Genomic DNA, 24,112 nt, shown 5'->3' on the forward strand with positions numbered 1-24,112 from the left:
TCTTATATGTATTCTTTGTTATTCACAGTCTAGATAACGTCTGTTGGCATTGGTGTAATCTAAATATGTTGTTGTCAATACCTTGTTTCACATCTGTTGCACATTTGTGGACAAACTACACTTCAAACCATAAAACGCACACAGACACATTTTGAGAATTTAACAAACGAAAGGTTTTAGCAAACTGTGAGAAGTGAGAGATACTGGCGGCTAATTTGGATGAAGCCATGGTAATACATTGTAAATATGCAGGGAAGTGCTTTAGGGAAAACTTATATTAATTAAACTGTTAACTGTTAAGCCCGATAACACTATCTTAACTCTTTTAAAAGTCTGCTGTTAATACGGCTACAAGCTGTGAATAAAAAAAACACATTGTGTTATCGGGGTCCTGGCATGCGGCAGAGAGTAGATGATAGATACAAAAAACTCACACAGGCTGCGAGAACTCCGGAGGCTCATCGTTGACATTGGCCATACGGAGACGTACGGTGGCTGTACCAGTGCGGGGCACCTCGCCCTTATCCACTGCCATCACTACAAACTCATACAGATGGTTAAGTCTCTCGTAATCCAAAGGGCCTGCTGGGAATATGGTGCCATGGGCCGAAATAATGAAATCTGGAATTAGAGTGTAGTACGTGATATCGGCGTTCTGTTCCGAATCGCAATCACTGGCTGAAACTGTAAGAAAGGACAAAGAGAGAGAAAGAGGTGGGTGTTAAAACCAAGCAGTCGCACTATACTGTAGATAGGTATAGCTAATAAGATCAATCTTTATTTGAGCTTCTCTGTGTAAATAGCACGGGCATATGCGGTTGTCAAACGAATGACTAGATTGGTTATACATGAATGGCAATCAAAAGATCCAAAGCCGTGAGTCTTATTGAATCTGACAACTACAGTAGAATGCAAAGTCATTTAATAAGCTGTGAACCGGTTTCAGATGAAGGTCAGAGGAAGTAGTGCATACATAGTAGATGTTTTTAAAACCCACTTGCTAGTGCCTACAACCAAATCTAATGGATTAAAAAGTGAGATAAACATTTCTCAAGATTTTCTGCAGTTTGGGGAGAGGAAAACGATTTCTGCTGAATTGTATGTTCTAAGTTTTAAGCCAGAATCACATTAAAGCCAGAATGAATCAGGTTTTTATGGAGGTTATAAAAGAGTTATTTAAAAGATGAGCAGAGGGGGAAAATAAGAAAAAAACAATGGCATCTGGCATTTTGCTAATTGGGACAATGCAATAAATATTATTTATTTGTTCAAATTGAACTAATTAGAAGCTGTCAAATTGTAATCTAGGAAAGAGCACAAAAAGTGCTCAGAAGTAAGCAGCTTGTTGGGTCTTTTATTCAAGGCATTAGCTTATCTTATTTACTCGCCCTCTTGTCATTTCAAACCTTTATGACTTTCTTTCTTCTGCAAAACACAAAAGAAGATATTTTGAATGTTGGTAACCGAACATCAGCGTTACCCATTGACTTGCTTTTGTTTTGTGTCGGTACATCAATGGGTACCGCTGTTGTTTGTTACCAACATACTTGAAAATATCTTCTTTTGTGTTCAGCAGAAGAAAGAAAGTCATACAGGTTTAAAATGACAAGAGGGTGAGTAAACGATGACAGAATTTCCATTTTTGGATGAGACATTGACTGAGTCCTAATCTATCAAAAATAGATATTAAAGTGTACTTTCAATGATAAAACCTAACAAACATTACATTATAAATGTCCACAAAATATCCACATCCTTAGGAGTTAGTCCTGCTTCTGTTGATATTAATAGTTCTAACTGGAACAAGCAGGATATTTCATGCTCGGCAGCAATAATTGTTATGAAGACTACAGAGCGGGTGCGCAGATGCTGGTTGGCGTGCACCTGCTAATCACAGCTAGCACATCTGCTGTACACCTCGCCGCATCACCTTTTCCATTCTGCCAAGAGTCTTTGTGTTAAACCCTTAAAATGTCTGCCAATTCACCACACCAGCAGCTTTCTCATGATGGCTTCCTAGCATTTGTTTGTTTTGTTCTCCCATGTTTGGCATTGTTTCTACACATGCAGTTGGTCTGTCCCCAACAGTTGTTGATTTGTCCATCACTTTTTTTCTATGATAGTTTTATACTTGCTGTGGTTGTCTAACATTTAATGAGAATATAAAAGCTCCTTTTATCAGCTGAGGGCATGTGTTTTCCATTCTGTCTCGCAAGTGCACTCTCAGGAGTTAGTACATAGACTCCAGATTGAATGTGCAATTTTGAGACTTGAAAGGGCACATTAGAGAAGGTGTGCTTCAAAGGTGGTGTTAAACAGAATGGTAGATCCAGACAAAAACGTTCCTGTTGTCTTGTTGTTTACGCGTGTGTGTGAAAAACTTTTCAGCACACGAGCCCCAATATAACAGTGCCAGTGACTCGAGACCCCCACTATCCTCCGAGGTGGTTTAAGTATTCAAATGTTGCGAGCAACTGTGCACTTATTAGGTCTATCCAAACACACGCATAATGACAACACAAAAGAACACAGTCTAACATAATATTATTTTATAGTAATTTATTCATTACTTTACGTTTTGTTTTACATAAACCATGAACTATTACTAGATGGTCAAATTTCATCAAACTGATTCGAGAGCTGATGGATGTGCCTCTTTTCGTACCTGAGGTTGATGGCCTTTCTGACTGCGGCGCTTTTCCGCCCTCCTCCGCTGGCCTCCCTGCGTTGTCTTTGGTCAATATTAACCAACGTTTCATTTCGACAAATAAAAATATCCTAAACTTATGGGAATGTTTAACGTGGTGCTGTAAATTGACTTGCCGCACCTAATGCGTTAATGTGGCGTAATCACCTCAGGGGGAAAAATCGAGGGGAAGGAATTATTTATTTGTATGGTTTTATTTCCAACTTAACTAATACTAATATTTGTATATTTTGTTACACTTATTGATAAAATACGCTATTTCTGATTAAAAAAAGTTTTCTGGAAATCATCTTGCGACCTCGCCCTCACGGCCTTGCGACCCCCCCAGGGGATCACGACCCCTACTTTGGGAACCCCTGGTCTAGTGTAGCCTCAGTTTCAGACGACACAAACACACAATTCGTTCAGTGCAACCTGCGCACACAACCACACGATGTGTCAATATGGCACTTGATTTGGCTTTACACAGTTTATTATCAGTCTGACAGGTTTTTTTAAAAGGTGCCAGAAAGATAATAAGTGCTTTTGTAATCACGTCTTTGATTATCACATACTTATTGCACATCTTAACTACACCTTTATCTATTCACATTTTTACAGTGGCCTTTTATCGTGGTATTATTTATGTGGCCATTATTGGCCATACTAGTGTTTATGTGAGATCTCCTTCAGGTGGAAGCAATAATGCATATTAATGAAATTCTCAAACATACCTTGCAGGAGTGACGTTGCTGTGGTGACCGTCTCAGGTACACCGTCCTTACTGTAAATTGACTGCAGGAATTCTGGGACACAGTCATTCTCGTCTGTGATGATTACTCGCACCTGATAAAAAAATGGACCAGTTCTGAATTATGACCAAATCTTGAATTATGATCAAGGGAAGTGGAAAGCAGTTCATTAAAGTGACTGTACTCAATGTTTCAAAAAAAAGTTTCAAAAAAAAAATTAACAAAAAAGCTACATCTTATACGTTTTATAACTAAACCAGTTTGGTCTAACTCGCTCTAATTCTGCAAAAGATTTGGTGTTAAGCAGTTATGTTCTTACGTAACTGAACATGTGAATATCACATAGACATTTTCAGCACATTCCCTATTTGTTCCAGAAGCATCAGGGAGATTCATAGGGGCACCAGAATTCATCTGAAAGTTGCTGTCTGGAGGAGGAAAAACACAGTTTGAGTGCTTTCTCCCTGACACTGTTCCTCAAGCTCCCTGGCAGTTACTAAGTCACTTTAATAACCTCCACACTTCAATTTCAGACACCGGAGAGATGAAAATAGACAGAAGTAGTCTGAAAACGGTCAAAAATGAAGAGACAGATCACAATGTTACTCATATTTCTAACTGAGAAACTAACTGAGACCATAATCCAGAATCGCATGAAATAAAATGCCTTTATATAAGTTTGAACCAAGACAAGCACAGGACGGAATAAAAAATCCCGAGGGAGACAGTAGTCATATAGGATCATCCGAGTAACTGTTCAGACTCTTATTTTATAAGTCTTAAAAGTGTTACTCCCTGTGGTTAAACCAGATTGCTTATTTTTCTGTTGATAGAAAAACTGCACCAAGACTCTTTGATCTGTCTTAAATGTCTTATGGTGCCATATTAAGACCCTGCAGAGGAGCCTCGCTGCAGCCTGAAAGACTGGAGATTGTCTGTGAAATAGATTTTAAACTAAGATTATGACCATAATCGATTTTCTGTTACATTTTACACATTGTTAATTCAGTAATTTTTTAATTCGATCGTTTTGTTTGCTTGGCGTTTGTGCTTTGATACAGTCGCACAGGGATGCTGAAACTGAGATGTGAGGAGAGAGTGATTTCAGGTTGACAGACGGGCTGCTGTGTGGCTGAATGCAAAAAATGCAACAGGCACAATTTCTCTCTGAACAGTGTCTCATGGGACTGAAGTCAAGAGCGTCTGCCAATCTTTTTTTGTATTTTCTTCTTCCCTCTTAGAAAAACCGTGGCAGGCATTGTTAAGTGACATTCCCCGGCCAAAAGCTGGGTTCTTGGCCAGCCCGCCTCAGGCCAGGACAGATGCATGGATCACCGAGCAGCCCAGATCAAGCCTTGATGAGAAGAGTCTGTGTCCTCCACGGTAATGTTATTGTAAGAGGCATGAACAGGACTGCTGGGCATCTCTTTGATTTCGGCTAAATTGTTGTCCTTACATCTCCCACAGTGCCGCAACCCTCTCATTCATCTCTTTTAGACTAAGTTACTGTAATATCAGTTGAAGGCATAAATAACTTGAATATTATTATCTACAGTATATGTCTTAATTAAAGGCCAAATGGTGTTCAGATCTAACATTTGCATTAAAATGACTCTTAGCTCACATTTTCCTGTTTGTATTGTGTGTATTTTGCCACTCTGTCGCCATCTCTGTTTGAACATAAAATTAAGGTCACGTTACGTAATCGTTAAATTGTACCTGACAACGCAACTTCTAAATCATTATTAGGAGCATACCATTATGAGTTAACTGATTTATATGTACTTGCGCAATAACTTAATCATATTTTTTATCCCAAAAAGTTAAAGATCTCAGCTTTGAATGCTTGAATTTATAAATACTATAAAAATGTATACTATAAATATTTATTACATTCACAAATCCTTTCATTTCTAATGTTTTTTTAATGCTTAGCTAATGTCAAGTTTCTTTATGTCGCAGTTAATTATTCCTCCTGTCACTGTACTACAAGACTGACATGTTTTTGCCATCCAAATTGACGTCGGAGCTGTTGTGAGACACCATCAGACTGCAAACATTAATTTCATTCTTTAACAAGCTGATATAACAGTTAAAATAATTAGGTAAAGTACAGATAAAATGAGCACCATGTAGCAAATAATGTACTGTACCTACTGAAGCAATTCCATTAAAAACTATTGGTGGGACTCAATATCTACAGTAAGTTTAAAGGGAACCTCCACCCAAAAAGTACAATTTTTCAATTAATTACTCACACTCAAGTAGTTTCACATCGCTAGACCTCCATTTTTGTAGTTTTGGAAGCTTTCTGACTTCTCCATAGATTGCAACGCATCCAAACTTCAAAGCGCTTAAAAGTGCGTAAAGACATCGTAAAATATGTCCCTCTCTTCACAAAATGATCGGAAGTCCCTCCTTCGCATTTACCAACGCACTGATTGGTAAAGCTGACTCAGTCGGTCGTAATTGGTTCCCCGCTTAGAGCGTGTGTCTGAAGATGTCCCACCCATACCATATCAGCGAGCTTCCGCTTCTCAGGCTGTTGTGATTGGTCGGTCCCCCTCTCAGTGCACGTGTATTCATAAGCTTTGGCTTTTAGTAATAAACAGTTACAATAGCGTCAACTTCACTTCATCAGTTAAAGGGGTCATATGGAGCGAATACGTGTTTTTCTGTGTCTTTGGTGTGTTATAAGTTGCCCATGCATGTATTAGACACATAAAATTGCAAAAATTAAAGTGTCGGAACAAAAGATGCATTCTACCTAAAAGCGAATGCTCACCCAGACCTGCCTGAAACGCCTCGTGTATCCACACCCGGGCAAAGAGGAGATACAAACATGCACGGTATGTGGAAAATACAGAGTTTTTCAACCTTAAATCGTGTAGACACATTGCATTACATCTAACACAAACGACAATATTAGTTTTAGCCCTGTCATATGACCCCTTTAAAAACATGCGGATAGATCAAAGTGTAACGGAGGTCTGCTAGTGCAAATGTCAATCTTTGTTAGAGATCGCATTTTTTTTCCAACTATGGCGAGGTAAATGACACTGGCCCGATTGGCACCAGACCAGTTATACTAATTAACACTAATAACAGAAGCGTTTTGCCTTTTTATATTGGACCCGAATTGGATAATAAAACAAGCAGATTGACTAGGAGACATTTGCAAGAAGGACTTCAAAGGACGTTTCATAGAAGTGTTTTAGAGGTATGCGCACACACACAATATCAGTGTATTACACAGAACAGCTTTCACGGCTGATATTAAAGTCATGGAAGCTGTTATTTGACCGTTGGTTATGTTAGAATGTGTGTAGCTCAATTCTTATTACCAGCTGTAGGTAATTAATTGCGCAGCTCAGTCAAATGTTCACAATCTCTGATAACCAAACACTACTCCAGCGGCTCTTACTCTTCTCTAAGGAAGGCCTCGCCCCTTTTTTGGCGTATTCCTTTGGGCGGAGGTTTTTCAAAAACTCGGAATACTGAAATCATTTATCCGAGAAATAAAGGGCTGTAGTCCAATTCCAGCCGTTCTCTGTAGTCCTTGAAAAGCAAATACTGTTAAAGACAATATCTCGCTTGGCATTGAACTTCGAGCTTTATCATTTTGCAGATATCGTTATGCTCTAACAGCTACATTATACGCTAACTAAAATTTGAAAATTGGCATCACGGGGAACGGCACCTTTAAAAGGAAGATAAATATTTTTAAACACACGCCAGTTGCTGGTAAACCCTTGACACTCACCTCCGCAGCACTGCTGAGACTGTCCTGGTTCTCACTGGCCCTCACCAGCAGCAGATAACGGTGTTGATCGCTTTCATAGTCTACACTGCGGGTCAGACTGATCTCCCCCGTCTCCTGATGGATGCTGAAAAGACTGCTGGGATTGATGAGAAGGCTGTACGTTATTGGCAGCTTTTGAAAGGACATTGCTGGAGTGACTATGAAACTGGAAGAGAAGAGAGAGAGAGAGAGAGAGAGAGAGAGAGAGCGAGAGAGCATAATGTTGACCTGTTCTACAATGAGCAAAATCAGTAAATTTAAGATAAATACAATTCTAAGTGTTCAGCGCCAAGGACTTTTTGAGCTAAATTGGCCATCTGTGGCACATAAATTTCACAACTGTTTCAATCAAACCAACTTTCAAGATGCACTTAGTAGGAGCCTTTTATATTTTCAAACCCACTTTCTGTGGATGCATTTAGTCATAATGACAGAGGAAGTGAAAAGTAAGAGAGAAAAAAATGTAAAAAGGCAGAGGATTGTGCGTTGGGGGAATAATGTAAAGAGAAGAAAATGGAAGGTTAAGCAGGGAAGGGATTTGCCAGAGGCTTATATTGATCTTGTGGAAATGTGGAAAAAAAAAATAATTCGCTCTGTAACAAGCAATGTACACCCGGAAAAAATATTTCTGTTCAAATAAGCCAATGCAATACAATTCCTGAACATTCCATTTAATTCTGAAAAATGGAATATGGAAATCCAATCAATCCATTTGTGTTGAGACTACGAAATGTAAATTGATATAAGCTTTTTTTAATCTAACAAGTCTCTGCAGTTTAATTAATTTAGTGCTCAACTAAATTAAAAACTGATTCATTTATTGTTTATTCTTGTATACCAGTAGATTAAGCAATAAAGTAATATTAATAGTATTTTATTATTAAAGAAAAATACTGTAAAAAGATATGGTAGAAATGCAATGCTGTAGTTATATTCTTATTCTATCTGTAAATTTTAAAGAGTGGGAGTAGTACTGTAGAAGCATGTGGTCTGATATATTGTGTGCAAGTGACCTGAGGTCATATTTCACTCAGACCGTCACATCTTTATTGCATACGGTAGAAAACAACTAAACAACCACTTGCAACATCTTAAACTGCAACATGGCAGTACAAATATTTTTCGATAGAAGCATCTAGTTTTTGTTTGTTTTATTGTCTAAATATGACTTTATTACATAGAAAACAGTATGATTCAACTAACCTGAATACACCAGCAACAACAACAGAAGATGCGATTAAGGTTGGAATACACTACAAGACTTTTGCTCAGATTTTGCCCAGATTTTCAATCTGGACTTGTTGCAAAAAGTCTGCGCTAGTCTGCAGATTTTATCACGTATTGTGTGATGCCCTGTTTTTCTCTGCAAACTTTCAAAAAGTCTGCAAGTGAGTGATGTCTAGTTTTTAAAAAATCTGTTCAGATTTTAAAAGTCATGTAGTGTATTCCAGTCTTAAATCGCGATTAATCGTTAAACAGCCCTACTTTCTCAAAAACATTTGCTACTTATCCTAAATGCCTCTAACCACTTCTTTTTCATTTTTCAGTTTCAACACCACCAGGCAACACCATGACAACCATCCAGTCAGGCCCCTTTGTGATGAAAAGACTGACATGTATTTTTGTAATCCCAAAGAAACCTAACATCAGACAGATGGCAAGCGAAAGTAAATCGTCTTTCCTTCAGGTTTTGTGACTATTACAACTCTATTTTCTTTGACAGAGTTCACCAGTTGGCTCAGCCTGCCCTGACTGTCAGGCGGAGACCAGAACGTTTGGGGATAAGATTAACGTCACCCCACTTCGGTGTCATGAGCAGTATACTTCTAATCCTAACATGACTGGTTAACTGTATCTGTTGCGAAGATACAGCCTAACAGATTAATTTCTTAAATAATGTGTTGCCGCCAGTACTGCATCATATTTACTGAAAAAGCAATATCATAAAACTACAGGTATAGAAAAATGTATACTGTATGTAATACTATGCATATTTAATCACATCAAGCTGCCATAAAAGGATTTAGTTGTATTCCACGTGGATTTAAGATAATTTGCTACAAGGCAAAGCTTGATCTGTGCGTGTCGAGGAGGGATAATCATTCTTCCGTGTAGCAGCCTCACGCAAATCATTTTTACAGGACTCATCTAATATCAAAGGGCTTAACAATTAACACTGACTGCACCTGGAAAAAACACACAGAATCTATTTGTCACCTAAAGAGCAACCACAAGTAACAAATCCATTAAACTAAAAGCCAAATATAAAAGCATTTTGTCGCATATCAGCTAAGTTCTGCAATGCACGCCACTGAGAGCTACAGTATCTATACGGGCAGAACAAAGCTCTGATGCACATGCATCTTTAATCCCTAGCACTGTACCCTGCCATAGTCAAAGATCATTATTTCATGAATTTTGCATGTAGTACAAGATGACTCATGCGAGCTATGCATCAATGAGAATGAAACGACACGCAGATGGCTGTATGTAAGTGCAGCATGATTTGTTGCTATTATTTGTTAGCCTGATGGATAAGTAGTGTTCTCGCAGCACGGGAGATGCATTTAGGGTGTGCTAGAATTACAGTATGGAAATAAGATCGGTTGCATTTATGAGGCTGGGCGTGTTTGTGTGCATGAGCTTGTTAAAGCTTCACTCACGGCTGTCCTTCTGGCATGTTCTCTGGTATAGAAATTGTATAAGACACGTTGGTGAACTGAGGAGCTCTTGGACCCGCAACAACAGACACTATGGCAGGAGGACCTCGGCTGCCCTGACGGTCGGCGGCCACCACGGTTAGCAGGTATTCTCTGTCTCTCTGCAGGGGTAGACCTGTGGTCCGCACATGGCCGTTTTTCCTGTCCACCTCAAACCTCCCGTCGCCTCCTATTATGTAAAAACACATATTGATCTTAACATTGTGCAGTAAACGTTTGCAGTAAAGCTGACATAAGGCAGATGGAGAAGTTGCTTACCATCAGACAGGAAGTACTCCACCTCTCCATTGACGCCCTCATCTCCATCTCTGGCTTGAAGCTTATAGACCAGTGTGTTGGGCGGAGCACTAGCAGGTACCACACATAGATATGGGAAGGGTACCATTGTCCATTCTGGGGCGTTATCATTTACATCCATCACCGTCAGTTCCACTCGCACTGTATACCATTCTGAACCTGAAATAGAGAAACAGTGCATCTGAAAAGTTAAAACCAGAGAAGGAAAAGAACAAGATTTTGCTATTTTTATTTTAATTGCATGCTTGTTTACAAGGTCATGTGTTGGCCCTACATGATTGTGTCACGATCTGCGATGCTTTCCAGCAAGAGTTCAGAGCAGCCCCTGCATCCCAGTTAAGAAATGTTTTGATACTTATTTTCCATAAAAATGTGAGCTACAATCATTACAGATGCAGAGACACATTTACATGCAAGTTGAAGAGAATGGCAGATACTAATGAGTGGAGTGTTTTCCTACGTTTAGCTGCTGCATCGCCTCATTAGACATTCCTTCTTTATCACAATCATTGTTTCGCAAAGCGAGAGAACTGCAGACAGCTTCGCCGCACATTTATGCAACACACACTCATCATGGAAATGCAAAGCGAAATTGCAAGGACAAAAGACAATTGTGTCGGCAAAAAACTTTACATCAACGGAAACAACACGCTGGGATCTCCTCCTCTCTTTTGTTTCCAGACTCGTTCAATCAGTTCTTCAAAAGCATCTCTCCATTTCCCTTTATATCTTTTTCACACAGAATTCTTCTCTTTCTTTGAAAGAGGTATAAATAGTGCGTTGTCTGTCAGAGTATGTGTGGAGTGACAGAGTCATGGGCTCTTTGATTCCCCAGGTGATTGGCCCTTTCATTGCCTGTGACAGCACACCTGCTGCCTCACATGCAGCGAAGAGACACGGAATAAGAACAGAGGAGAGAGATCGAGAGAGAGAGGTGGGAGCGTGTGGGAGTTGGTGGGGGAGGCAGTGAAAAAGATTAACTTAAGCTCTGGGTTTGCATCAATATAAAATTATTATTAATAATAGATTAATACATAGAGAAGGTGGGCAAGAGAGACAGATTAAGATCGATAGTCGGGATAGAAGTCTGCAACTGCACTGAAAAGTTTATATTTAAAATTAAAAATAAAGTTTAGTGTTTTGAAATATTCAAAACTGAGAAAAGTTATGAAATAAAAAGGAAATATTTATGGTTGACCTAGCTACTCTGTACAAAAGACAGACCAGGCCAAACATTCAGTTATATCACAAAATGCTTGTTAAAACTTTCTCATGTTGGGTCATCTCATGAATCATCAGCTATTATCTTTTGGACCCCACTGCATACATACATGCATACAGTATATAGCAAACGAAAAAAATAAGAGACCATTCCAAATTTTCATTTAAGCAGTATCTAGATGTATTGTGGCCAATTCAGTCCAATGTCTGTTTAATTTCAACAAAATCTAACCTTAAAAGTGACATAAAGTCATCCAACAGCAGTGAACGACTAACAGCATGACAAAACACATGAAAATTGTTATAAAAATTGAGGTATCACAAAAAATACTTCAAATATACTATATTACACAAGAATGTTACTGCAATCTAATGTAGTAAATACAGTATAGTTATTATAGTATACTATAGTATTTTTATGGACAAATGTATTTACTACTGTATAGTAAAGCATTGAAAATACAGAACTCGAATTTGGCACAAAAAAAAAAATTATATGGCCCAAATTTATCCATTTGTCTTTCCATTTGTCAAATTTATCCCTCGCTCTGTCATGCTTTTCTAGTTTTGTGTCAGGATAGTGACAGTCCCGCGTGTTTTGTGTGGAAGCACATGGCCATCGTTTGTTGTGATGTGCCATGTGCTCTCCTGTCACGTCTTGACCCCGCCCCCCTCGTGTCCTCATCTAGCTTCCCACCAGTATTCATTCCCCACACCTGCCTATTGTAATTATCCCTTGTTAGTGCTCCTATTTAATGCCCTTGTGTGTGCTGTCCTGTGCTGGTTCATTTTTGTATCTACCCCTGTGTCATTATTACTGTTTTGCCAAGTCCTGAAGAGATGTATTGTTTTAGTTGGTTTTTGTCATGTTTTGCCCCCTCGTGGGAAGCTTTTGTTTGAAGTTTTGAATATTTTCTGTTGACGTTTTTACCCCATTGTGGGTGTTTTGAGTTTAATACATTTTGAGTTCTGTTATCCACTGTCTGCGCCGAGGTTCTGCCTACCAATCCTGACAGTTACCTGTCTATTTATGTGGTGACCTGCATTTGTGTTTTTTTAAAAGATGAAAACAGACGTATACTTGTGCTACTGTTTGGCCCGTGCAACAAAACTTTAAACCTCTGTAGCACAGGTGCTATGTGCAAAAAAGTTAACGTACAGCCCTGAAATACTGTTGTATTGCTTAAAAGTGAATATTATATTATTATAGATATTTTCTTTGCAGTTTTGAGGTCTGAAAAAAGATAAGCATATGTTTCTACAGAGTAGGACAATTGTAACAGGGAATTATGTTATGACTGAAAGCATCTAAAATGAATAAAACTATGTTATATTTTAGCATCAAAGTAGCCACAGTTTGAATTTTCTTATTGGCCCCTTTTTTTCACTATTTGGCCATTCATTAAAAAAAATTGAAAAAGTATATATTATCACAATAATATTTTTATGCATTTGCCTTCAACAGTAATTTCAGACATTTAAGTTTCCAAACTTTTGACTTGTACTGATAGTCTAATCCAAGCACATAAATAAGCAAAGGGTCATCCTGGGCGTGCCACAGACTGTCACTCTGGATTCCACACAAACTCGTCATAAAGAGGAGTGATGATTCTCAGCATCAAAACATCAAAAAGAAAAACATCTGCTTGTCACCTAAGGGCCAATTTGTTCATACTGAGCTCCAATTTCATGTCTTTAAGGACTTTACTCCGATTTTTACATCAAGCACATTAACCCTCAACCCATTAGAGATGAGTTTACACTCTTTGAGGCAAAACAAAAGTACTTTGCACATCCTAAATGCTCCCATCATCATATTCGTAGCATCAGGGTGCCTGTGCTCAACATGACCTGCCAGTCAGAAGCCCAGTGTGAGAGATGAATAGAGATGCTGAGAGCCTAGAGGGAGAAAAAGGAGCTGGTGAAGGCCTCTCTTGAGCTCTGATAGATAGAGCTATATGCCATGCCATAGCGAGAGGACCATCAGCAATCCTCCAAAACATCACACAAAATAATTCACACTTCCTGTTTACTGCAGTCGGTTGCTTTGGAAAGAGAAAATTAAGCCATAAATTCATATTTCACCTGGATGATGGAAAACAGAAGGGGATTATTGGGGTATAACAGATGCGGGTGAGAGAAACGGCGCGAAGGAGGAGGACATTTACCAGCCAGAACAAGAAGGGAAGCAAGTAATAATGAAAAAGCCAAAAAGCAACAATGTGAGATTAAGACAATATACAGTAGCCTACGTCACCGCTGGAATGGCCCTGAGGTTGTTATGGAAACTGAACTCGGACAACAGGAAGGAGAATACACAGGCTGACAAATGACTGCATTAAATCAATGTCATTAAAAATGAGTGCAGATAAGAATCGTGGCAAAAAATAGATGTGGATCAAAGCGGTGGAGGAAGAAAATTAATCGGCATTTAGAGAGAGAGCAACACAAGCATTTAGCTGTAATGTTTTCCCACCCTAAAGATGCTCTTAATAATACGCAGGTTCAAAAGAACGATTATGAAACGGTCAGTTCTGGTCCTTGATTCTGATTGGCTGAGCAGAGTTCTAAGCCGTTATAAAATACCCCAATATATAACGGCTGACCGCACCACATAGCCTAAATATCATTTTATTTACTTTATTTTATGAAACCTTGCTAAGCATATGGAGTAACCGTTTTATAAAAGCAATAAGCCCTGTGAAGCAGTGGGTTACAGTGCATTTTATAACAGCTACGGGTTTTAGGCAATCCGCTTCGCGTCGTGCCACAACGCCCTTAGCTGTTATAAAATGCACTGTAACCCACTGCTTCTTGGGGCTTATTGCTTTATTACACACATACATTATAAACCAGCGACAGAAAAACACTTCAGTGACAGAAAAACAAAAACAACTACAGGTCATCAAAGTGTACTAAAGCCCACAATACAAACGCACGGTAAAGTGTTATGAAATATATCAAATGTTGGACAAAAAACGAAACGGAGGAATTCACTACTACAAGTTACACTCTCTCGACCCTTTATTTTTGCTGACAGAGAGAGCGAGAGATGCAATTTGCAGTCGTCTGCATGGAGGGCTTTTTTTTCATTCTGAACTCAGCACGTAAGCTAACTAACAGGAGCCCTGCGTCTCTGGGGTTGTGCAAAAGAGCTGTCTCACAGCAAGAACTGAGAACTATGGAAGGAAAAAGAAAATAGGGAGAGATAGGATGAGGAAGTGTTGGAGAAGGAACTAGAGAATGAGAGAAGGAGAGAGAGCTAATTAAATACTCTCTCAGAGGATAACAAAAGGGCCATTTGGTTCCCTCTGTGGAATTGTCACTTTCATAATCTTATTATAAAGGGTTAGGTAGTCAGGTTTCTTTTTCAGCATCAAACTTTCAATTAAAGAAAAGACACAGCAGAAAGAATACAGCACAAGAAAAAGCTGCCAACACAAAATTGCATATGCAAATTGTAAATGACAGAAGCGCAAAGGAAATAATTCTGTGAATAGAAGCGAACAAAAGTACACACACACAGCAGTATCGATGGGTGCCTCCTCTTCAGGGGAAGCAGGAATTCAAAATACGTGTTCACGCAACGTGAACCTATGTGCATCACGCATCATGTCAAAATATGTGCCTGCTGTAGACGCGTCGAAACGGTTTATGATAAAAGAGACGCTCGCGTTCAGAAGACACTGCGTTAACACTTAACTCTGATTACACATGAGACTAAGCGAGTATCTAGCAAACGTGAGCATCTCTTTTATTAAAAACCCTTTCGACGCGTCTGCAGCAGTCACGTATTTTGACATGATGTGCCACACACATGACGGGCTAAATGCATGTTTTGCCGAGCTTCGCATTACTGCTTCCCCTGAAGAGGAGTCACGGATCGCCACTGACACACACGCATGTACAGCTTTTTCTGAGATGGCAAAATTCCATTTCTGTCCAGTTAGCAGATTTCTAAAAAAGCGCTACTAAACANAAAGAACGATTATGAAACGGTCAGTTCTGGTCCTTGATTCTGATTGGCTGAGCAGAGTTCTAAGCCGTTATAAAGTACCCCAATATATAACGGCTGACCGCACCACATAGCCTAAATATCATTTTATTTACTTTATTTTATGAAACCTTGCTAAGCATATGGAGTAACCGTTTTATAAAAGCAATAAGCCCTGTGAAGCAGTGGGTTACAGTGCATTTTATAACAGCTACGGGTTTTAGGCAATCCGCTTCGCGTCGTGCCACAACGCCCTTAGCTGTTATAAAATGCACTGTAACCCACTGCTTCTTGGGGCTTATTGCTTTATTACACACATGCATTATAAACCAGCGACAGAAAAACACTTCAGTGACAGAAAAACAAAAACAACTACAGGTCATCAAAGTGTACTAAAGCCCACAATACAAACGCACGGTAAAGTGTTATGAAATATATCAAATGTTGGACAAAAAACGAAACGGAGGAATTCACTACTACAAGTTACACTCTCTCGACCCTTTATTTTTGCTGACAGAGAGAGCGAGAGATGCAATTTGCAGTCGTCTGCATGGAGGGCTTTTTTTTCATTCTGAACTCAGCACGTAAGCTAACTAACAGGAGCCCTGCGTCTCTGGGGTTGTGCAAAAGAGCTGTCTCACAGCAAGAACTGAGAACTATGGAAGGAAAAAGAAAATAGGGAGAGATAGGATGAGGAAGTGTTGGAGAAGGAACTAGAGAATGAGAGAAGGAGAGAGAGCTAATTAAATACTCTCTCAGAGGATAACAAAAGGGCCATTTGGTTCCCTCTGTGGAATTGTCACTTTCATAATCTTATTATAAAGGGTTAGGTAGTCAGGTTTCTTTTTCAGCATCAAACTTTCAATTAAAGAAAAGACACAGCAGAAAGAATACAGCGCAAGAAAAAGCTGCCAACACAAAATTGCATATGCAAATTGTAAATGACAGAAGCGCAAAGGAAATAATTCTGTGAATAGAAGCGAACAAAAGTACACACACACAGCAGTATCGATGGGTGCCTCCTCTTCAGGGGAAGCAGGAATTCAAAATACGTGTTCACGCAACGTGAACCTATGTGCATCACGCATCATGTCAAAATATGTGCCTGCTGTAGACGCGTCGAAACGGTTTATGATAAAAGAGACGCTCGCGTTCAGAAGACACTGCGTTAACACTTAACTCTGATTACACATGAGACTAAGCGAGTATCTAGCAAACGTGAGCATCTCTTTTATTAAAAACCCTTTCGACGCGTCTGCAGCAGTCACGTATTTTGACATGATGTGCCACACACATGACGGGCTAAATGCATGTTTTGCCGAGCTTCGCATTACTGCTTCCCCTGAAGAGGAGTCACGGATCGCCACTGACACACACGCATGTACAGCTTTTTCTGAGATGGCAAAATTCCATTTCTGTCCAGTTAGCAGATTTCTAAAAAAGCGCTACTAAACAAGACAGTTTCAATTAACTTGTGATACAAGAACATAGAGTGGAGCTTCTGTAAGGCCAGGAAAACCTTAGCCATGGCCACAGCATTTGTGTGTAAATATCGATTTCTGACTGATCATTAGAGATAATGCTGCATGTACCAGCTACTCTCTCATGAGAAAGAAAAATTGAGATTTAACATCTCAATTACTGTATTTCTCCTGGACATTAATTAGATTAATTGGAAACTTTGCTTAAGTCTCCTGCATCTCAGATCTTTTTCTGAGAAAAAAGACCCGGACTTCAAAGAAACGTCTCCATTGGAGTTATAGAAAAGATCTCAACAATGTTGTAAACCGAGCTCAAATTTGTCTCCAATTCCCAATTAGAAATCAATATTATTGAAGACTTCAATATGAACATTTCTCATTAGATTTACCCAAATTCAGTTCAATGCAATCGACTGTACATTCATTTTAGAGCTCTTCGTGTTTGTTACAGTTTTCTCATTTGTTTTTAATTTTATTTCTCCTGGACAGTTTTAGGAGAAACATCTGAGACTAAGTTGATACACAAATGTATCAACATTTGTGTATCAACTATGGAGAAAACAACATCCTCTGGACTGGGATCAGATCCTTCTACAACCACAAATACAATCTTATTCACTAGTGAGAAGAGAAAATCTGGCTCTAGTCAGTCAAGTTTGCAGCTCTTATAATTTCTGAAATGTATAACAAAACTGAAATGATAAGACTTACTGCTATCATGAAAAACAGGCAAAATTGTGTTCAAGAAATGTATAAACATGGCATTATGCACATGGCATGTCATTAGGGAAATCTTCCCCTCCCAGGTTTGGTTCTCCCTCCAGCAATGAAGTATAGCCGTGCACAGATAACATAATGCTCTTATGTTCTCTGAGTACACACATTGGCAGTAATGTTAAATAATAACATTCAGCTTCAGTCATTGGGTATAACTTGTCCTCCATTCTCCACCAGATCTTTAAACAGAGCCGATCCTTCCTTTACGCAAACTACGCAAGTTGTGTAGGGCCCCTGCACCACCAGGAAGGCCCCTTGAGTACCAAATCAAAAACACTATAATGTAAACAAGATGCTATTTTTATAACTTTTTATAACAACGCGAAGCAAAAGAACAAGAAGGCATGTGTTTTTGCACTATTTCAAAGTCATATTTAGTTTTGCTAAATGCAAGTACAGATTTACAAATTCAGTATTTGTCCACTGGCATACAGTTGGTTTGACATTGGACGTTCTATAGTCGTGAATTTAGGGACCGTCTCCAAAGTTACACACACATTAATATACACTTTTAGATGTTTGATATTTATTACAATAAACTGTTAAATCACATGTAAATATTGTTGTTATTTCACTACTGTATGGGTTCATACACAAAATATACCATTATTTAACTCTCAATATAATTTACAGGGAATGACTTGCAGTCATAAAACTGTACAGTGTTCATGTGAGTATCAGCTTTAATGCACACCCCTGCAATCCACTGTATTTCGTTTTCCCATGATAATATGGACTATTTGTGTCATCACATTTAGAGAATTATTGATGTGTTTTCGTATGAGTAAACTACATTTATCATGCTTAATTTTAATAAGTTAATCACGCATTTGGTTAGTAAAAAACAAAAAGTTTCTTTTTTGACAGCTAGATGGTTCCAGAGCCACGTGTTACTTTATGTGAATCAAAATGTGAATTTAATTTTATACTTCATTGTTCTTACTGTCAGTTTAATGTTTTTTGTCTTTCAGTTTTAATTCATTCAAGTGTATTAATTGATGTATTTTTAAAATTTCTTATAGTTTACGGTTATGTTTATCTAATTGTAACTACTATGACAAGGGCCCCTCACAAAGGTTTGCATAGGGCCCCAGACGTCTAGGATCGGCACGGTCTTTAAAGATGCTCCCTTAACAGACCTGCTAGGATCAGAGCTGACTGGCACAAAGATTTCCTTGTGGGCTCAGGGTATTAAACCGCAGTGAAGATGCTCAGAAGCCCTGTTTGCTTTTAAGAGCATTACAGTTTGACACTGAGCAGGTTTAATGTGGGCTTTACCTTCAGACCTGGCTGCTTAATCACCCTGCTGCTTGCACGGTTACAGTTTGGCCCGAATCCTGCCGGAATTCATCTGTTAGGCTTCTACTGAGCGAGGTGAGATTTTCTCTTATTGCTCCCACCTATCAAAGCTTATATCAGATTTGTAACCACTATAGGAAAGGAGAAAAGTGATGGGGCCACTTTACAGTGTTGGGATCAACTCATCCTACAAACACAGTGCTGTATTTTGACAGTTTAAGTGAGGCATTGATCTCAGCTGCCTTTCTTTAGGACATCATCCCTCTAACTTCAAACAGCAGGACTGTGTTTCTGTTACACTGATCCACAAAGTACGTTGCACTGAACACTGAGAAACTGGCTTGGATTAGACTGGTTTGGGGTTATGGTTTTCTGCATGCAGTGGCGGACTGGCCGTCTCGAGCACCGGGAGTTTTCCCAGTGGGCCGCTGCTCAATGTGGGCAGGCCCACTGTAAGGATATAAAGAAATAATAATAACAATTTCGGTAACACTTTATTTTACGGTGCCCTTGTTACACATGTTACATGTTTTTACTATAGTATTTACTATACATTATGCATAATTACAAGTAACTACCCCTAAACCACACCCTAATCCTAACCCTGACCCTATAATAAGTACATGTAGTTAATTATTATTACTCAGTACCTAAATGTGTAATTACACTGTAACGCAGGCACTGTAAAATAAAGTGTAACCAAATTTTCTTTTGCTCACTTGTTACAGTTGTGATTTCTGTACCCTAGCCACAGCGGTAACAGAGCTCTTCAATGTCAAAAGGTTGGCCAATCAAACAGGGTTTAGAGAATTCTAGCCAATCAGGAGCTACTCCTGGTGAAGAAGTCCAGGGCCACTTTTTAGTCTCAGTCCGCCCCTGTCTGCATGTACAGTAGGCTCTGCATGTGACAGACCTGACTGATCTTGCTAAATTTTACTTATTACATTTGTGTTGCCCTGAATATCAGCACGGCTGTGATTCACTCTATTCTTTTAGACTGAATCAGCACTTTGATTCAAACAAGTAAACTGACACACATCCACATTTCATTATTAAATACTGTAATCCTGCTCTAAAAAGAATGTATAATAACTTAAATAGATGGCATCATTGTTACATTATTGAAAAATATTTATTCCGATTTTAAAATCACATATAGCCGTGGAAAGACAAATTTTCATTTAATCAGAATTTCTAGATTTATTGTGGCCATTCCAGTTCAGTGTCTGTTGAATTTCAACAAAATCAAACCTCAGGAGTGACATAAAGTCATCCAACAGCAATGTGAAAGACTGACAGCATGACAAGACACATGAAAACTGTGAAAAAAGGTTATCACATAATTTTTTTAAATACTTTTCCTAAATACACGTACAAATATTACTGTTGTATTGCTTAAAAGTGAATATGAACTTGTTTTCTTTGCACTCTTTGAGGTCTGAAAAAATACAGAGCATCTTTTCTGGTATTTTGACATGTTTCTCCAGTTTTCCTTTTCTGCAAATAGAAACAATATCTGTATTAAAAATTGGGAGAAATATTTTTAGTAGTTCACAGAATGAGACAAAAATGATAATTTTACCTAAACACATACCTATAAATAGTAAATTCAGAAAAACTGCAAATAATTTTGAAATGGTCTCTTATTTTTTTCTGTGGCTTTACACACAATGTTATACAAATGTTATATAAAAGCAGGACTGGGAAGGTTACTTTTAAAATGTATTTCACTACAGATTACAAAATACATGCTTTAAAAAGGAATTAGAAAAGGAATTTCGTTAGATTACACAAACTCTGTAACTTAATCTAAATACTTTGGAATTAGGGCTGTCAAGATTATTAAATAATCGTCTCATCGCGATTGTTTGACCTCATGGCGATGGTTTTAGATCATCGCAATTATTGCACATCTCTATAGAAGACACTAGGGGGAGCTGTAGTGCATCTGCATATTGCATATTTTATTGTATATATAGTAACTAAAGCATGGTAATACTTGTAAAATGTACCACCACAACACAATCACTTAAAAAAAACTAAAGCATATACCATACAAATAACCTGTAGTACAATTTAATATTATTTCAGTGTGAAAACCAGTCTACCAAAATCTCATTAACATAGAAGTAAACTTTTATTGTAGTCTTGCAAGTGAGAAAAAAACAGACTAGAAGCTTTTCTATGGCTGATAGCATTTTAATGGCGGCTTTACTTAATTTACAAGTATTTGGCGGTTGTATTATTGACAGGTAAAAGCCTAAACCTTAAGTATGATGACCCAATTTTTCCTATGTATTTCAAAGAAAAAGAACATACAACATCTTTATATTCAGAACAATATGGTCGTTTCAAAGCTGAATAAAAAATGTATGAGAATTAAAAGTCAAAGCTCTAAAACAGACAATTAATCGTCATGATCGCAATGATTTATTAGACAATCATCATCAGCCAAATTTCATAATCGTGACAGCCCTATTTGGAATACTGATAAGGTACGTAACACAAAGGGATCACCAAACAGAGGACTTGGTTTTCCTCTGCATTTTATTTTAAACAACATTAGTTTTCCACAATATATCTTAAAGCAAAAAAGAACACAATCTTAGAAAAAAGAAAAGGAAAAATGCTGATGCTCAAAAAGGCAGCACAATGCATTAAGAGCTGTGGTGTGTAAACTTTTTTGAATTGGAGGCAAAAATGTACTTATTTTGTCTTCTGGGAAACATGTGGTTATACATGCTTAATGTGAAGGGCAGAACTGTCATGAATCGGGGATATGAGACACGGATACACAGACAGAGGACCCAAGTGCAGACAGGGTAAGGGGTAAACTAGACTTTTAATAAATAACAAAACATACAAAACAAAGACCCACGTGGGGGTAAAATAAACTGTAAACATGACATATAACAAGAACAAGGACTTACTACACTAAACTAGAAATAACATCTATTACATACAACAAAAGACTAGGCTACACTTAACATGACAAGACCTCACCCACACGAAACACGACAGAGTACAATGATTCAGCACAGGACAGAAAACACAGGGACATTATAAAGGGGACAAATCAAGAGGAAGCAGGTGCAGGGCATGAACTAATTAACAAACAATAACGAGGAGACGAAAGGGCGAGAACAGAGACGCCACACCGGAGAGTGGAAGACCAACAGGGACAAAACGTCACTCTCCACATAAAACAAGAGGTTCTATCATGGTTCTGCCACTAGGTCAAGAGAAGCAAGACAAGGTGGGGCAGAACCATGACAGAAGCCCCTCCTTAACTCTCCACATAAAACAAGAGGTTCTATCATGGTTCTGCCACTAGGTCAAGAGAAGCAAGACAAGGTGGGGCAGAACCATGACAAGAACTAAATGAAAAAAATATTATCTATAAACAAAATAAAAAATCTTTACACATCATCCTGTTTAAACATTTTCATCCCCTTCTCTTAATGCATTGTGTTTCATGGAAACTTGTTTCCATCACAATTATTTTTTCAGAATTGCGAGATTTAAACTCACAGTTGCAAGTTATGAAACCAGAATTGCATGAAAAACTCACAATTGCGAGATCTCGCAATTTTGACATTTGTATAGTAAGTTTATTTCATGCAATTCTGACTTTATAACTTTATAACAATTCAGATTTTTTTTCTCAAGCTCGCAATTCTGAGAAAAAAGTGTTTTTTCCCTCATTAGACTGACAGATGCAATTGTGAGTGTATATCTCTCACAATTCTAAGAAAATAAATCAGATTTGTGAGTTATAACTCGCAACTGTGAGAAAAAGTCAGAACTGTGAGATAAAATAACTTGCTCGGGTTAGCTAAAGGTGGATTTGTGTACCCAGGCCAGAGGAAAGCTCTGTATAGGCTCTGCCCTATGGTGTGTTAGTTTGTTATGGTTGTTTGATGAGAAAGAGATGAAATGTAGTTGCATCCGCATTAAGAAGCTGTACAACTGCAGCAGCAGAGGACTATTATTCTGTCGCGCCGAATCCAGGAAGAGCTGATGACAACACGGGTTGATCTTCAGCTGACCAATCAGCAGAATGGGGAGTTTCCTTCCCGCCCACATTTAGAGAAAGAATATTCAAGCTGTTTATTCATTTTACTCAGAGGTGGGTAGTAACGCGCTACATTTACTTCGTTACATTTACTTGAGTAACATTTTGGAAAATATGAACTTTTTAAGTAAAATTAAAAGTGTGTACTTTTACTCTTACTTGAGTAAATTTCTAATAGAAAATCTGTACTTTTACTTCGTTACATAACTTACATTGCGTGACGTTCCTTCGTTCCTTCATTTTAAAATATGCTTTTTAAAACGCGTTGTTTATTTCAAGGTTGTTGTCTCTTTTTACGGGCATTCCCGAGTGATCGATTCTTTTGAGTCGATTCTTTTGAAAGCATTAATTGAACAATGGGCAAAACCATTTGAATAGGCTAATGAATCAGTTCAAATGATTTGTTCAGTTCGCAGCACGATCTGAATCATCTGAAGCAGGATTACTCACTCCTCGTAGCGCCAAATTTAAGAACACGCAGAACACAAAGAGCGTTGGATGAAGTGGATATGAATCTATATCTATACAATCAAAACTGCAAATGTGTCATATTGTTTGCCAGCAATGATAAATGCCCGCCATATGCGCGCACCCACGCGACCGTCAGACACCGCAACATGCGCGTTACCTGTCAGACACAGAGATGTGGGCTTGCAGAAATATACATTTGAAGAACAGAAGGAAGAAAACTTGTTGATGGGCGTGTGGTTCACTGTTTACTGTTTGTTTACAAGTAAGAGCGTTTCACAACACACACGTGACACAACACGAGAAAACATGAGCTTTGTTCAAAAATGTGTATTTCATTTAAGAGAGCACTGCAGATGTTCTAGATCATCTTAGGAAATGCTGAGTTTAGTTAATGCTTTAGTTTGACATGGTCTATTATTCTAAATAACTACATTGACATCAGGACTAGATGAAATTTAAAGAAATGCTTGTCTCTTCTGTGTTTGTCTATTCTTTAGTCTCTCTAGTATATTGCAAAGATATCTTCTTATGATAATT

General features: G+C 38.3%; 1 protein-coding gene across 1 annotated transcript in view; it reads right to left on the minus strand.

Moving 5' to 3' along the window:
- si:ch211-186j3.6 (neural-cadherin) overlaps positions 1-24,112 on the minus strand; it is a 247,063-nt gene that overhangs the window by 139,833 nt on the left and 83,118 nt on the right. Inside the window, exons 2-6 of the mRNA XM_057335388.1 lie at positions 10,219-10,416; positions 9,904-10,129; positions 7,202-7,406; positions 3,421-3,532; positions 435-684 (exon numbers count right to left, since the gene is read on the minus strand). Of these exons, the coding sequence (XP_057191371.1) occupies positions 435-684; positions 3,421-3,532; positions 7,202-7,406; positions 9,904-10,129; positions 10,219-10,416 (991 nt within the window). The remainder of the gene's footprint in view (positions 1-434; positions 685-3,420; positions 3,533-7,201; positions 7,407-9,903; positions 10,130-10,218; positions 10,417-24,112) is intronic.

The sequence above is a fragment of the Triplophysa rosa genome, linkage group LG1 (genome assembly GCF_024868665.1).
Source record: "Triplophysa rosa linkage group LG1, Trosa_1v2, whole genome shotgun sequence".
Lineage (NCBI taxonomy): Eukaryota > Metazoa > Chordata > Actinopteri > Cypriniformes > Nemacheilidae > Triplophysa > Triplophysa rosa.